Source organism: Lampetra planeri, chromosome 6, assembly GCF_965212315.1.
Source record: "Lampetra planeri chromosome 6, kcLamPlan1.2.h2, whole genome shotgun sequence".
In the NCBI taxonomy this organism is placed as follows: Eukaryota; Metazoa; Chordata; class Hyperoartia; order Petromyzontiformes; family Petromyzontidae; genus Lampetra; species Lampetra planeri.
The window spans coordinates 7,751,285-7,766,527 of record NC_136112.1 but is presented as its reverse complement, the minus strand read 5'-3'; the positions used below and the strand labels follow the sequence as shown (position 1 = coordinate 7,766,527).

At 50.4% G+C, this 15,243-nt stretch overlaps 1 protein-coding gene across 1 annotated transcript; it reads left to right on the top strand.

The window, feature by feature from the left end:
• Positions 1-2,185: 2,185 nt before the first annotated feature.
• Positions 2,186-4,811, top strand: LOC144719652 (melanocortin receptor 4-like). The gene is made up of 2 exons (XM_078595790.1): positions 2,186-3,024; positions 4,350-4,811. Exons 1-2 carry the CDS (start codon positions 2,186-2,188, stop codon positions 4,375-4,377), a joined length of 867 nt encoding a protein of 288 aa, XP_078451916.1. The 3' UTR covers positions 4,378-4,811.
• The last annotated feature ends 10,432 nt before the right edge of the window (positions 4,812-15,243 follow it).

The window sequence follows — 15,243 nt, the reverse complement described above, 5'->3', positions numbered from 1 at the left end:
GACAGACCCTAAAAAAGTATGACTAAATAGTCTCCTTTTAAATAAAATTAGAAATTGTTTCTGGCACATGGCATTGTGGGAAGATTTGTTCTTGTGAGAACACGGCACAATCCATCTATTCTCCCCCTCCGACTTCATCAACCCACACTGACTGGCATGGTTTCAAGTTCAAAACGTTGAAACAGCACCACTAAACCTAGGACCGAATCCTCGCAGCCAACCGTGACTAAACGATGTTCATAAGTGTGGTAGGTTAATGGTCCCCAGTCTGGTCCCGAATGACAAAAAAAAGATTCCCACTTCAAAAAATTGTATCCCCCCTCACAAAAAATGGGGACTTTTTTCACAAGCATGTTTTTTCAAATACATTACACGAAGCTTGGAGTGAGTCTATCATGGGCAGCGAGTGGGAGCTCTCACAGGTATATTATCACTTCAGCCACACCAAAACCCTTCACGCCACCCCTCCTCGGCTCTCCCCAAGCAGGGCACACACACACATGCGCGCACACACGCGCACACACAACAACCGGCATTCAACATTAAGTGGCGGTGACGTCACCACGACGCTTGTGCCAGGCTATGTGCACCTTGATGCCACGTGAAGTGTCGAACGCCCGCTGGCAGGAGGTCACGGGGCAGACCCAGCAGGTGCCACGGGTCGACTGACTGAGACACACACACAAAGACAAAGATCCCTCGTATAGCCTTGACAGACTGTAGGAGCAAGTGCTGTTAGTGAGCACCTATGTAGGCGGGCACGGCACACGAGGGGATGGGTGGCCAACACCACGCCCGGCCGCCTTTGTCTCCCAAGTAGCGATATTTACACATCGCATCAGGTACTCATTTGAGGCTGAGTCGACCTAGGGGAGGCCCAGGACTGGTTCAGATAATCCGTCACTGGTGTTGTCGTGAGCGGGAATCGGACCCGGGTCGCCAGGTTCGTAGTGCAGCGCGCTAACCGCTACACTACCGCTCCCCATACACACACACACAAACGCGCACACACACGCACAAACGCGCACACACGCACACACACCTCTCCAAAGGGGCACGTACTACGTGCCAGGTGGATAAGCCCAATTATCTGAATTATCAGGTCAAAGGTCAATTTTTGTGGTTGAAATGTTGACATCGTTTGCATGAACTACCGGTCATAAGTTTAGTTTGTTTCGTTTGCTCTCCTCCTCCCGCACCTCCGATTAGCATGGTTGGCTACGTACGGTGTGAAAAATGTAATATACATACATTCAAGCTATCAAATGACTCCTCATTCCGCTCAATTGACAGAGTGGTATGATAGTGGATTCTCGGGGCAAGCATACTACACAGGTTATCTGCAGGTTATCTGCTATTATGTTCAAGGTTCGTTATTGAATTCAACAAAAAAGCAGCTCTTATAACAAAACAAAGGTCTGCGTGCCACGTGGTCAAAACATTGTCAGGCACATTATCCACCTTGAGTGGATGATAGGTGTTCATGGGGTGACTTCAAAAGTGGCTGTGTGTCATCATCTATTATCGTATTTATAAAGGGATGCTTTGCTTACTGTGTGCACCAACGACCAACATTTGTCTCCCTACATTACGAAGGACTGTGGATTTAAGAAAAACCATCAATCAATTTTAATGGCTGGCTACTTCCTGTAACTCCAGACGTATATCGTCCTTATTTTCATCACGCTTCGCCTCACAACCGTGGCAAACAATGCTTTCTTTCCGCACCTTTTATCAATAACCACATTCACTCAAATCATTGAACGCAGTCACGGATAGGAAAGAGGATCGTAACTATGATCGTTTGCTGGTTGCTTGCCGTGGAAAGTTCTGTTTACAGGCCAGCTCCTCCCCCAAGGAAGACCAAAAAATAAAGAGGTCCCTGGGAATTGGTCATTTGTGCTCCGGCTGTATACGCGATGATGGATAATGATCAAGCACCGCCACTTCAGTGTTCATTCCAGTGCTCAAATGCTGCACACTCGTTCCCTTTAAAGGTTTTTGTGTGTGTGTGTGTACGTCCTGCATAGCCTTGAAACGGCCCACAGGGAATTACAAAACCCCATATATAAATGCATCGGAAGGTGCCGTCGTCCTTACCGCAAAATAGCGTACGGGTAGCTTCGACCTTCGGCGATATAAATATCTATTTCTCTCTCTCTCTCCCTCCCTCTCAAAGCGAGACATGCCTGAATCTCTCATCAATTTAGTTCAAACGCCGGGCGACGCCGCGTTGATAACGTTCCACATTTGTCTCGCGACTGCCAGTGTTGTCAGCAACCTGCTGCTGCTGCTGGCTCTGTTGCACTCCAGCGCCGTGTTGAAGTCGAACCACCACCTCTACACGCTGAGCATCACGATCAGTGACCTGGTTGTTGGCGCCGGCTGGTTCTACCTCGCGCTCTACGAAGCCAGCGGAACTTTCGGATCCTTTTTCAGCCCCGAAAAGGTGCTGTCGACAATCCACGGCATCTCGCTCGTCGCCCTCCTGGCCGCCATGGTGGACAGGTACCTGGCGGTGCAGTATCCCTTCCGCTACATACAGAAAGTAACGCGGACCAAGGTTCTGATCTTGATCGGATTCGTCTGGTTCTGGCCCATCGTGACGATAATCATCCAGGGCGTATTTCCCGGTAAAGGAGGCCTGACGTACCAAGGCTACTCCACAATCACCTTCTCGATCCTGATGCTTGGCATCATGGTGATTCTCAACGCGAGACTCTACGCCGTCATCAGGCGGCAGCAGGAGAGGGAGCCGCAGGCCGACGGAGGGGCACGTCACAACTCCGCCTCGCTCATCGTCGTCGCTTCGACCCTCTTCATCGTCCTGTGGTTGCCCAACATCGCGCACGTGTGCACCTGCTTCGCCTTCAAGCTCTGCCTGATCATCTCCAACAACGCGACGAATCCGTTCGCCATCCTGCGCATGGCGAACACCCTCACCACACCGCTCATTTTCCTCTTCGGAAGCCCCACGACCAGGGACTCGGTCAAGACGCTGGTGCGACGTCTCAAATTTAAAAGGTGAATTTGGAAGAAGAAAAAAAAAGTCGTGATTCGTGTATTCGATTGTGACTCTCGTGGCGCTAAACGTGAGCAATTGTTTGTTAGAACTATGTTGATAAATATGAAGCCTCGATGCATGTATGTTGAACTTCTTTCGCACCATACGTAGCCAACCATGCTCATCGGAGGTGAGGGGGAAGGACAACAAACAAACAAAAAGCAGTTCTAAAGAAATCAGTTTTCAATCTAGATGTATGCGCTGGATAATAAAAAAACATGTCTATTGCAAGGTGATAGTGGGCACTGGTGCGATGTTGCACCATGTTCAAGACGTCTGGTCAATGTAAGTGTAAGATACGCGCAACACTCGACAGAACTGAGCCATAGGCTGCACTAAGCGAAGCAAACTCAGATTTTGTAATTTCACCGTCGAGTATGAAACGTCCGCTAACGTGCTGTAAATAACCACTACATGTACGCACAGGTCAACAATATTGTTTGTGTTCGTAATTATCTGTTCGTTCACAACATTTATATGTCGGCTGATGTATCAAGGAATTATATGAAAGCACATTATACTGGTTATTTATTCACTTTCTTACAACCACCAACCCACACCGCTGATGCCACTTAACAATATCATTTTCATTAGAACAGTGTCTACATTTAGTTCCATCTCAAGACGCAGCAGAGAAACCGTGAGCTATTCATTTTATAGAAGCGGGCAGTGACAGGCAGAGGAAAACAAAGGAAGGTCTTGAGCCAGGACTTGAACAGGCGCAGGGAGTCGACAGCACGGATGGCTGGGAGTTCCTGACTAGAGGGACAGCAGAGAAGAATGAGAAACCGCCCACTGAGCAAAGGTTGTGACTGGAGGATCTAACAGAGTGCCTTGGTTGCTGGAGCAGAGAGTGCGTGGAGCAGAGCAAGGAGAGATGAGGGGGGAGAGGTATGAGCATGTGTGGAGGGGCGTAGACTCAGATGTGATGGGAGAGGTAAGAGGGCACGTGGAGGGGAGTAGAGTGAGACGAGAGGGGAGAGGTAGGAGAGTATGTGAAGGGGAGCAGAGTGAGATGGGAGGGGGGAGGTAGGAGAGTGGATGAAATTAAAGTGAGATGAGAGGGGGGAGGTAGGAGAGAGCATTGAGGGGAGTAGAGTGAGATGTGATGGGAGAGGTTAATTAGTGCACAGGTAGAAGTAGAGTAAAATGAGAGGGGAGAGGCAGGAGAACACGTGGAGGGGAATAGAGGGAAATGAGAGGGAGGCAGGGGCAGATAATAACGCATCAAACCAAAACGAATGGTAATATCGGTTAACGTGCTCGTCATTTCTCTCTTTGACAGGTCACTTGTAGCAGCTCTGGTGCCATGACAACTCGTGTGTGATCGCAGCTCATTTCCTATCAATGACATCGCAGGCAAACGAATTCACACGTTCAGGTATCAACAAACGCCAAAGATATACAGACAAAATGATACTTGTATTGTTTGAACGTACCTAGTGAAATTAAGCCACATGCCTTGTGGGTACAAATTACATCAATGTAAAACCTATGGTGCTGAGATTGTTTATCAATTTTTTTTAAATATAATCATAATTGTAATAATGTTTGCCTTTATATGGATATAGTGACTTGTTCTCATGAATATCTATACTGAGTAGCATTCCCCGATTCGAGCTGGTCTTCCCACCAACTGAATGTAAACAGCTTCATAACATCCTTGATTTACTAAATATATTTGGTGTATGTTTGGTAGAATACATATGATCATGTTTTAAAACGTACACAAATAAAGAATTGGTAATTGAACGAGTAATATTTATAGCTTAAGTCAACTGGTACGACTTCATCATCAGCTATCAGCACCATTAAAACCAAACAAAGAACTAAACAATTGTATTTACTCAGTAAAGCCCACTGAGCTATTGGCCAAATAACCTAAACGCACATTTAAAATTTTTGGACGGAAAACCCGTAGGACCCAGAGAAAAATCCACGCGACCATGGGGAGAGAGACATGCAAATTCCAAATATAGAGCGTCAGGGTTGGGATCGAACCCATTGCAGACCAGGCAAGGGAGATAACACCTCGCCACTGCGGCGCCCCCAATACTCAGCGCCTGCACTCGAGCCAATTTCATCGCTCCATCCCCGTGGTGGACACAATCTCGGGGTCGTTCTGTCATTGGGCTGCCACTCCGCCATTAAGTCTCGACCACAGGCCATAGCCGTCCCTTCTAGCGACGTTCCCTGCCCGCAAGCCCGCGTACTTTTCTTGGCAGTCAAACCGCACAACGCTCTCTGATCCACGTGTTCCTATTCCTATTTCTCAGTGCAGTCACAAACGTGCATCTCTCCATGCTTCTGTGTGCACTATTCCATCTTTTTACCTCCCAATTTTCTTTGTCAAGGTCCGTATGCCTGATTCATGTTAAGGCGCTCTTCTTCCACCTCCAACTCAGCTTATATATAAGCTCCTAGCTTGGCAGTGTCTCATTCTTCACCTGAAGACGGCTGCTTGCGTTGTAGCCGAAACGTCGTGAGAATTATTTTATTTTGTTATGTTTTATTTTTATTATTTTATTACTTCCCTTCTACGTGACTTTACTGAAAGAACCAAGAAGATGATTTAAACAATCAAAAACAATATTTCTTTAGGAACATTGCTATATTGTTTTTAATAATAAAAGTCCAGCATTCTAAAATCACTCCAACCTGGCCTTGTCCACATATTTTTATTGCAGCAGTAATTACCCGAGCTGCTGGTAAGAAAAGACAATCTTTAAGAACTGCATCTTATGAACAATGCAGTGATAGAGTAAGCATTGCCCAGCATCATGGACCACATGCTCAACCACTGTAGCCCACCCTGCTTTAACGGAGGAGGAACAGCAAAACTATACGAAATGGTCTCCCGAAGCCCTCTCGTAGCTCGCAGACCTCGACATTGGCATTTTGCCCCCGAACATGTTGCTGCCGCCATCATGCACGAGAATAGAACAGAATGGGAACGCGGGTTTATCAGGGCAGGTATTAGAGGCCAAAGACTCTTTCATAGCATCTGACTGCGTTTCCGGCACACACGCCACCGCCGCTAGAAATAGCCGCGGTCTCCCTGTTCCCGCGAAAGCCATCCTCCACCACTGATCCTCCCCGATATAACAATGTATTTCGAAGGTTCAAAGTTGTGCCGTTTAGATGGTCGTCTTCCTGCAGGTCAGGTCAAACTTGTGTATTTTGTTTCTATCTGTCGGGCTCTTCAATTGGTCGTGAATATTACGTCGGGCTGCATTTTATATCAGTTGGGCATGCACTGATGCACTCATTCGCAGGTTAAAGTGGATTCTTATGCTCATTATACATGTGTAATGACAGGGTGACACCTGCCGGCCTGTAGGGGTAACTACGGCTATGGCGGCATTACGTAATGCCTGATTATAAGAGGGGCGTATCTGGGGTCAAGGTGAAAGGGCGGAGTCAGTCGAGAAGCTCCGGAAACCAGCTCGAAGGTTGCAAAGGGGGCGTGTCCAGAGGTACTTGGCCGCGCCGGGACAGATATAAGGGGGACCGAACCAGAGGGAATCAGAGGTTCGGGGCTGTTCTGCGTGTTCTGGGTCCTGGCTGCGTCGCTGCTCGTCGTCATCTCTACATCTTCGACCACGCGGCTGTTCTTCTGCAAGACCATCTCCGCCGCTACGCTAGTCGAATACCTAGCGTAGTGTATGACGGAGATCGCCTATGCGTAGCTGCGTTACGAAGTGTATCGCCGCGTGTGCTCTTAATAAACAAGAAGCATTCTACTCGACGTGTCTCGCAAGTCGCTCACTGCACATGCATCAATTCAATGTAAGAATTGATAATAATCATACGATGTAAATACAAATGACATTAAAACGCTTTGCTCATATTACAGTTAGGCTAATGGCACGAGCACAATGGTACAAATGAGATAACGACATAAGAAACAATACAAACGAGATTGTTAGAAGACCAAAAAAGGTGAGAACTATGAATCGACTAATTACCCTAAATCATGAAAATTCATCGAATCCCGGGGATGGGATGAACTGCTACGTGTCTAATATGTATCGCGTCTACGCGAAGTCTAAATGATTTTCTATTCCGATCAGATTGTTTAAAATAAAATAAAAATCACAAGATTAAGAAACATAATATACTGAATTGTGTATGTTTTTTTCATGCATGAAATAAATTGATTATCGAAAGAAATTGCTCTCCATTGTGATTGTTCATACTATTGAGATATATTACGACTACATGGAGAAACATGAATTGCAATGTAAGCTTTCACACCCGTCAATAAAATTCAATGGAACGTGCTTATGACAAGGATCGCATGAACGGCAACCGATGGATCAAATTAGCGATCAAGAGGCGGCCAGGATAAGTGGCAATCATCAAGAAGCAATCAAAGGGGAAATGGAGCAAAACAATAGAACACATACTGATAGATACAGCCATTCGCACCAACAGGCAGTGGAATTAACCTCCATCCAGCAGTGGATCGAAGTGGCTTAGTGATCGCTGGTAGCTGTCCATTTTGAACAATGTTTGAAATGTTGTCTTGCTTTCAGCCGTGAGGTTTTGGTGGTACGGAGTTAATTGCGGCACGAGCGTGTATTTTACACAACGTTATGTTCGTGATTACAGTGACACTATGTTGTACGTACGTACGTATGTGGAACTTCTTTCACACCGTACGTAGCCAACCGTGCTAATGAGAGGTGCGCGGGAGCTTAGCTCTCCGATGTGTTTTCAGGTTGCACCGCTGGAATATTTTTGTACCACGTTGTCGTTTTGGATATAACTCGAAAAAAAATCACGGAGAAGGATTATAGAGCACACGCATGAAAAAAAACCTCGCGCAGCGATGACCTCGATAATTCACCGAATACAAGTGTGGAGGGGTGGCTTCTCATAAAAATACCGATGTCCGCCTGGTTTGTGTTTTTCAGGTCACAAGTGTCAGTTCATGTGCAACGAAGATCCTCACCTTGTCAATACAGATAATAAAAACACTGAACAAAAAATAAACAAACACAGAGTCTGTATATATTTTTTTAGGACAAATATGTATTTTCGTACGCCATCCCACGTCTCATTCCCAGCATTCGACCTGCACTCTCTTTAAAGAGACACTTCAAGGCCCCCACCTCTCTCGCCTGGCTCTCAAGCGACATCGAGCTTGGCTCAGCGCCTCGGTCACGATCTGTGAAACTATTTGTGCGTGTTAGACATCGCGTCACTTTCATTACACTCTCATCCATGCGCTCTTCGTTATGTCTCTCAGTGTAATTCCAGCCACACGTGTCTTCACGCTCCTTTGTGCACTCTTTAGATTGTTTTCCTTCCTCACGATTTTCTTCATCAGGGTTCATGTTTCTGATCCGTACGTCATAGCAGGTAACATACATCGCTTAATAGCGTTCTCCTTTAGGCTCATGAGTATATTGATTTTCATGATCAAGTTGAGTATTTTTTGTTAAAGCAATCTGGTCCTGCTTTTGTCCACCCCTTCACTTAATAATGTTTGTCCCGGTTCACTTTCAACAAGTACCCGAGGTACACATACTCGCATGTGTTTTCCAGGTTTGTCCATCAAACTGAGAGATGCATTTATTTTTGTTGGCTTGTTGTACTTGACTTGATTTCTTTATCCCTTACGTATATTAATCTCGAAGCCAACTTACGTCTGCAGATTATGATAAAGGCATTTGACTTGGTACACAAAAATGACAGCGACGTATACTATCAATAAATTAAGGCCTACATAAATGTTCAAGTATAAAACATATTAAATGAGATTGCTCAAATAAAAATACAAAAGAGGTTAACAAGCCAAATTGTGTAATGGAGCAGCCTCAATCACTGCTTCTCCTTTTCATTAAGAGTGGTCAATTGAAACTCTTATTGTTTACCAATTAAAATAGTGTTTTACTTTACGACTTACCAATGGAATTATTCCGTGACATATGCTGTGCTCTATTGCATCTCATGATCTGGTTTAGTTGCAGTGAAACAACACAACCATGTTGAGAATATGTTGGGTGTTTAACTTGAAAACACAGAAAATTACCTAATAATTTGCACTTATAATGGTGATTTTCACAACGTCTGAAGGCCCCCTGAATGAAAAGAAGACATCAAAAGAAAAACACCAGACAACAATATTCGATTGACTATCCCGCATTGGTAGAGAGTTCCACAACTGGGGGGGGGAGGGCGGGCACCAGTAGTTATTTTCACAACTTGGGGGCCATTACCAGAAATGTCATCTATGTCGTACTTTTTCTTTCAAGGCCATGTGTTACTGACGACTGTGTTGAGGTTTTATACGAAAATATGCCGAGGCTGCGGTGCCTCAAATATTGGAAGAAGTCACCCCTTGTGAGTGGCTGGCTGAGATGCCATCTGTTGAGGAAGTACTGAAGGCGATCCAGAGTCTAAGACCAGGAATAGCACCGGGCAGAGATGATCTCCAAAGCGAAATGCTGAGGGAGGGTGGTGTTTGTGTAATAAAGGACTCTCAGACGATGTTGTTCTCCGTGTCCTTTATTGGGTTCTTGCTCGCACCCCGCGATGTCTCCGCTCCGACCCGCACCTTCTCTGCCTCGTGCCTCCGCAAGTCGTCTGAGTCCTCCACTCCCGCTCTCTCTCTCTGCAGCCACACTGCTGCTCGTGTGCTCCGCACACTCCGCAGCCCCCTTGCTGCTCCGTGTGACTCCGCACACCCAGCAGCCACCCTGCTGCTCCATGTACTCCCGCACACTCCGCAGACACGCCCGCTGCTCCACGAACACCGCTGGCCGACGGTGCCGTGACTCCTGCCTCGTGGCAATCGCGCCACTCCTCGCCAGCACTCCGCGTGGCCTCTCCCTTCTCTATTCTGTCTCCACTCCCGATCCCCTTCCGGTTCTCCCCTTATATCCTCCCCCTCACGTGACCCTGACTCCTCCTCCGTACATGACCCTGACTCCGCCCACACTCACGTGACCCTGTCCTTGCTCGCATTACATGACCACCCCCCCGTGTAGAAAAACCCAGCCGTCCCCAGCTGCAACAGAGCAAAATAATGCGAGCAAAAGTCCAGCAACAGGCATAACAAGACAACGGAGATTATAACAACAACACAACAACAATAGCACAATTAACGAAAGGAAAGGGACTTGGAATGCGTGCGGGTCGCCGGCCTGTCCTGAACGGGGGGCGGCCCCCGCATAGGCCGTGACCGCGACAGGATTTTAGGAGTGGCGGGATCAGAACCGCCCGCCGCTGTTGGAGTCCCGCCAATGTCAGAGTCCCGTACCCCCGGGAGACCCGTCGCCGGGGTCTCCAGCAAATGCGTCCGTGGCGGGGTTGGAGGGGCGGCGGGGCCAAGTGTCCCCGTCGCCGTGGTAGGCCCACCCGGAGCAGAACTCACTGTCTCCGTCCGTGTCATGGCTGGTCCGTCTGTAGAAGGCACGACAGGCGCGCTTGCAGGTTGAACAGGCAAAGTCAGTGGCGCGTCGGACGCAACAGACACCGGCAAGGCAACGTTAGGAGATGACGCATCCGGCCGTGGGGCCACATAGGGTTTCAATCGAGACGTATGTATGTACCAGCGCCGCGATCCGAAACGAGCACGCGCGGACTGCGGACTAGGCACCTCGATAAGCACAACCGGCCCCTGCCATGGTTTGTGCAACTTAGGGGAGGTCCCCACCCGCACCTGTGGGCAGTGCAGCCAGGCCATGTCCCCCACTCGCCAGGGGGATTCCCCATCCGAGCGCCGAGCACAACGTTCATTCCGGGCCTGGGTCTTAGCCGTAGCCAATCTGGCCCCCTCCCGTGCCTCCGCCACGCGACGAACGGCGTCCCGAATGTACTCTGGAAGAGGCTTAACAGGACCCTTCGCCCCCGTACCCAGCTGCACGTCCATCGGCGGCACATTCTCACGGCCGTACATAAAAAAAAAAGGTGAGTACCCCGTCGACGCATGAGGCGTCATCCTGTATGCAGAGAGCACCCCAGGGATGTGCAAATCCCAATCAGCCTGCTTTTCGCTAACCGTGTAACAGAGCATAGCCGACAGGGTCCGATTAAGCCGTTCCACCATGCCATCCGTTTGAGGGTGGTAGGGAGACGTTCAAACTTTCTTGATCCCCAGTGCAGCACACACCTCAGCCAATAATTTAGAAGAAAATTTTCGCCCTTGGTCTGTGAGCAACCTTTCCGGCGCCCCTTTGTCCATTACATATCCGAACAGGAACGCGTCCGTGATAGACGCCGCCGACTGGTCGGGCAAGGGCCAAGCCATAGCCCAGCGGGAAAGATATTCCACCCCGACGAGCAAAAATTTATTCCCCCGAGCGCACGGCGGGAAAGGCCCCAAAATATCCAACGCCACCAACTCGTTAATCCGGGACACCTGTATGGACTGCACTGGTGGAACATATGGGTGTTTAGGCGGCTTCCGCCGGGCACAGTCGGGACATGCCCGAATGTGCCCGACGACATCGGTCGTCATGCCGTGCCAGAAGAAGTCCCGCTGCAACGTTAACAAGGTTTTCTGCACCCCGAGATGTAACAACGTCTCGGAGTGCAGAGTCCGAACCAACTCGTACCGTAACGACGACGGCACCATCAGGCGCCAGCGATCATGCAACCCTTCTCTCCACATTAGCAACCCATCCCGTAGAGCGGCTCCCGGCGTCCCACCGGACAGCGGGCCCCCCGTCCCCTTTGCAGCCCGACTCCGCATAGCTCCCAGCGACTCATGGAGCAATTGCTCGCGAAGCCATACCGAACGTGGAAGGTTCCAAACGCCATCAGCCGGTCCCGGACACACGGGATCCTCGGCCACCTCAGCTGGTATCGGGCATACGGGAACCCCGGGCACCTCAACCGGTCCCGGGCAAACGGGAGTCTCGGGCACTTCTACAGCGGACACAACAGGCCGAGGGGGTTGCTGAACCCGTGTACATCTGTTCGTGCCCGAAGCGCAAGCGCAAGGGGACCCCTGCGGCAATCTGGAGAGTGCGTCCGCGTTCGCGTGACGCGTGCCCTTCCGATATTGAATATCGAACGAAAATTCCTGCAGAGTCTCCAACCATCGTGCCAATTGGCCAGACGGTTGGTCGACTCGCAGGGCATATTGCAAAGCCGCATGGTCCGTGCGCACAATAAACGTACGGCCGTACAAATACGGCCAATATTGGCGAAGAAAATGTACAATGGCCAAAAGTTCGCGGCGAGTAACGCAGTAACGGGTCTCCGCAGGAGACAACACGCGACTACCGTACGCAACCACGTGTTCAATGCCGTTCTTAGACTGGGAGAGAACAGCCCCAATCCCAGTGTCACTAGCGTCAGTATCCAGAATAAAAGGTCGAGTGAAATCTGGATAGTCCAACGTCGGTGCCGACGCCAAACGATCGCGCAGGCCCTGAAACGCCGCCTCTTCCGTTGGTCCCAAGCTGAATCTCCGGCCTTTAGCCGTAAGGAGGTGCAACGGCCTCGCGATCATGGCAAAGTTAGGAACGAATCGGCGGTAGTATGAGGTGAACCCAACGAACTGACGCACGTCGCCCACTGAGGCCGGAGTCGGCCAGTTACGGATGCACGCCGTCTTCTCTGGGTCCGTGGCGACCCCGTCGGAACTAACAATGTGGCCCAAATAGCGCATGGATCGTTGTAAGAGGTGACACTTTTTGGGCTTAAATTTCAAATTGGCCGAACGCATTCTGCCAAACACCGTGTCCAACCTCCGCAAATGTTCCTCAAACGTGCGGCTGAAAACGATAACATCGTCTAAATATATCAAGCACGTCTCCCACTGCAGACCCGTTAACACGAGCTCCATCAGCCGCTGGAATGTCGCGGGGGCGGCGTTCAGGCCCATGGGAAGACAATTAAACTGAAACAATCCCTGCGGCGTCCGGAAGGCCGTCTTATCCCTCGAGGACTCGTCTAGGGGAAGTTGCCAGAATCCCGATGAGAGATCAAGAGTAGAAAAAAATTCGCCCCAGACAAGGCATCGAGGGAATCATCCATACGCGGCAGGGGGTACGCATCCGCAACCGACACCTTATTTAATTTGCGAAAATCCACACAAAACCGCAGCTTCCCATCCTTTTTTTTTTCACAAGGACCACCGGCGTGCCCCACGGGCTGTTTGACGGGGAAATAATGTCGGTGGCCAACATCTCCTCCACTGCGCCGCGAATGTGATCCCGCTCCGGCGGACTCAACCGATGCGGGTTCATCCGAATCGGAGCGGCATCCCCCATATCAATGTGGTGGGAAAGCAAGGAGGTGCGACCCAAATCGAAATCGTCCGCACTAAAGACGTCGGAATACCTTCCCAACAGTGCGCGGACCGCTGGTCCGCAGTCAAAGACGTATTTTCACGGCACAACTCGGCAATCCATCGATCGTCCTGTGACGTTGAGACGATACCCCCCCTACAAGGCCTCGACGGTCATGATCGCCATGGCTCGTGAAAGCAGTTGTAGCGTGAGCCAAAACCGTTCCGGCCGGTACAACAACACTTTCCGCGCTCCCATTCAATACCTGTAAAAACGGAGGTTGACCCGGCCGGACAATCGTCTGTGCCCCCACCAGCGACCACGCCCAAGATGGCGGCCCCGTGCTGCGTGGTGGAGAGGGCTGGAAGCGACGACAAGGCCCCACTCGGCTGCCCTCTGCTCTGGCTCCCCGGACTCGTCGTGGGCGTCACCGGGGTGCAAAGCTGAGTTAAAACAGCCTTCAGCGACTCAAGTTGGGCCGCCACGTGTCGCCACCCTTCCTCGGCGCCCACCCCCGGAGACAGTCCCGCTGCGCCGGCGACACCCTGCACTCTCGGCGCGTTGCCCGTACCTGTCTCGCCTACGCCTTCCATTGTTGGTAGCGCCACCACCGGAGAAAGGTCGTCGTCTTCTTCAGAAGATGGCGCAGAAGATGGTGCAGGTATGGCCTTTCTTCTGAGCTGTTTCGACATGTCTCACTTCTGACCCCAGTGTAATAAAGGACTCTCAGACAATGTTGTTCTCCGTGTCCTTTATTGGGTTCTTGCTCGCACCCCGCGATGTCTCCGCTCCGACCCGCACCTTCTCTGCCTCGTGCCTCCGCACGTCGTCTGAGTCCACCGCTCCCGCTCTCTCTCTCTGCAGCCATACCGCTGCTCGTGTGCTCCGCACACTCCGCAGCCCCCTTGCTGCTCCGTGTGACTCCGCACACCCAGCAGCCACCCTGCTGCTCCGTGTGCTCCCGCACACTCTGCAGACACCCCCGCTGCTCCACGAACACCGCTGGCCGACGGTGCCGTGACTCCTGCCTTGTGGCAATCGTGCCACTCCTCGCCAGCACTCCGCGTGGCCTCTCCCTTCTCTATTCTGTCTCCACTCCCAATCCCCTTCCGGTTCTCCCCTCATATGCTCCTCCTCACGTGACCCTGACTCCTCCTCCTCCTCAGCACGTGACCCTGACTCTGCCCACACTCACGTGACCCTGTCCTTGCTCGCATTACATTTGTGCGCAGACTGTGATACATGACATCATAACAACAGTCTGGACCACTGGACGGGTTCCGCAGGACTGGAAGCATGCCCTGGTGGTCCCCCTCTTTAAGAAGGAGGACCGCACAGACTGTAATAACTACAGGGGCATCTCACTCCTCAGTGTGCCGGGAAAGATCCTGCCAAAGAATATTCAACATCTCCTTGCTAGGCACGCTGAGGAGAGGCTTGCGGAGCCCCAATGCGGTTTCAGGAAAGGGCGGGCCTGCACAGATGCCATATTTTCTGTCCGTCTGCTACAGCACAGGTGTAGGGAATTCCAACAAGACCTACATCTCTGCTTTATTGACCTGGTCAAGGCCTATGATACCATCAGTAGGCCTGGGCTCTGGGTCGTTCTTCGTGCTTTCGGAGTCCTTGACCCTCTGCTCACGACCATTAAGGACCTTCATGATGGTGAGCGCCCCCAGGTAAAACTACGTTGTCGGGAGTCGGATCCATTCCCTGTACACTTTGGCGTGCGACAGGAATGTCCTCAGGCTCCCACATTATTTAACATCTATTTCGACCACGTAGTTCGTGAAGCCTTCAATAGCTGGGTGCGGTCAAGGGATGGCTCCCTATTGCTCAACCATGTTATGTATGCTGATGATCTGGTAATTGCTGCTTACTCAGAGGAGGAGTTGGAGGCGCTGCTGCTGAACCTGGAGCTCGCCACTA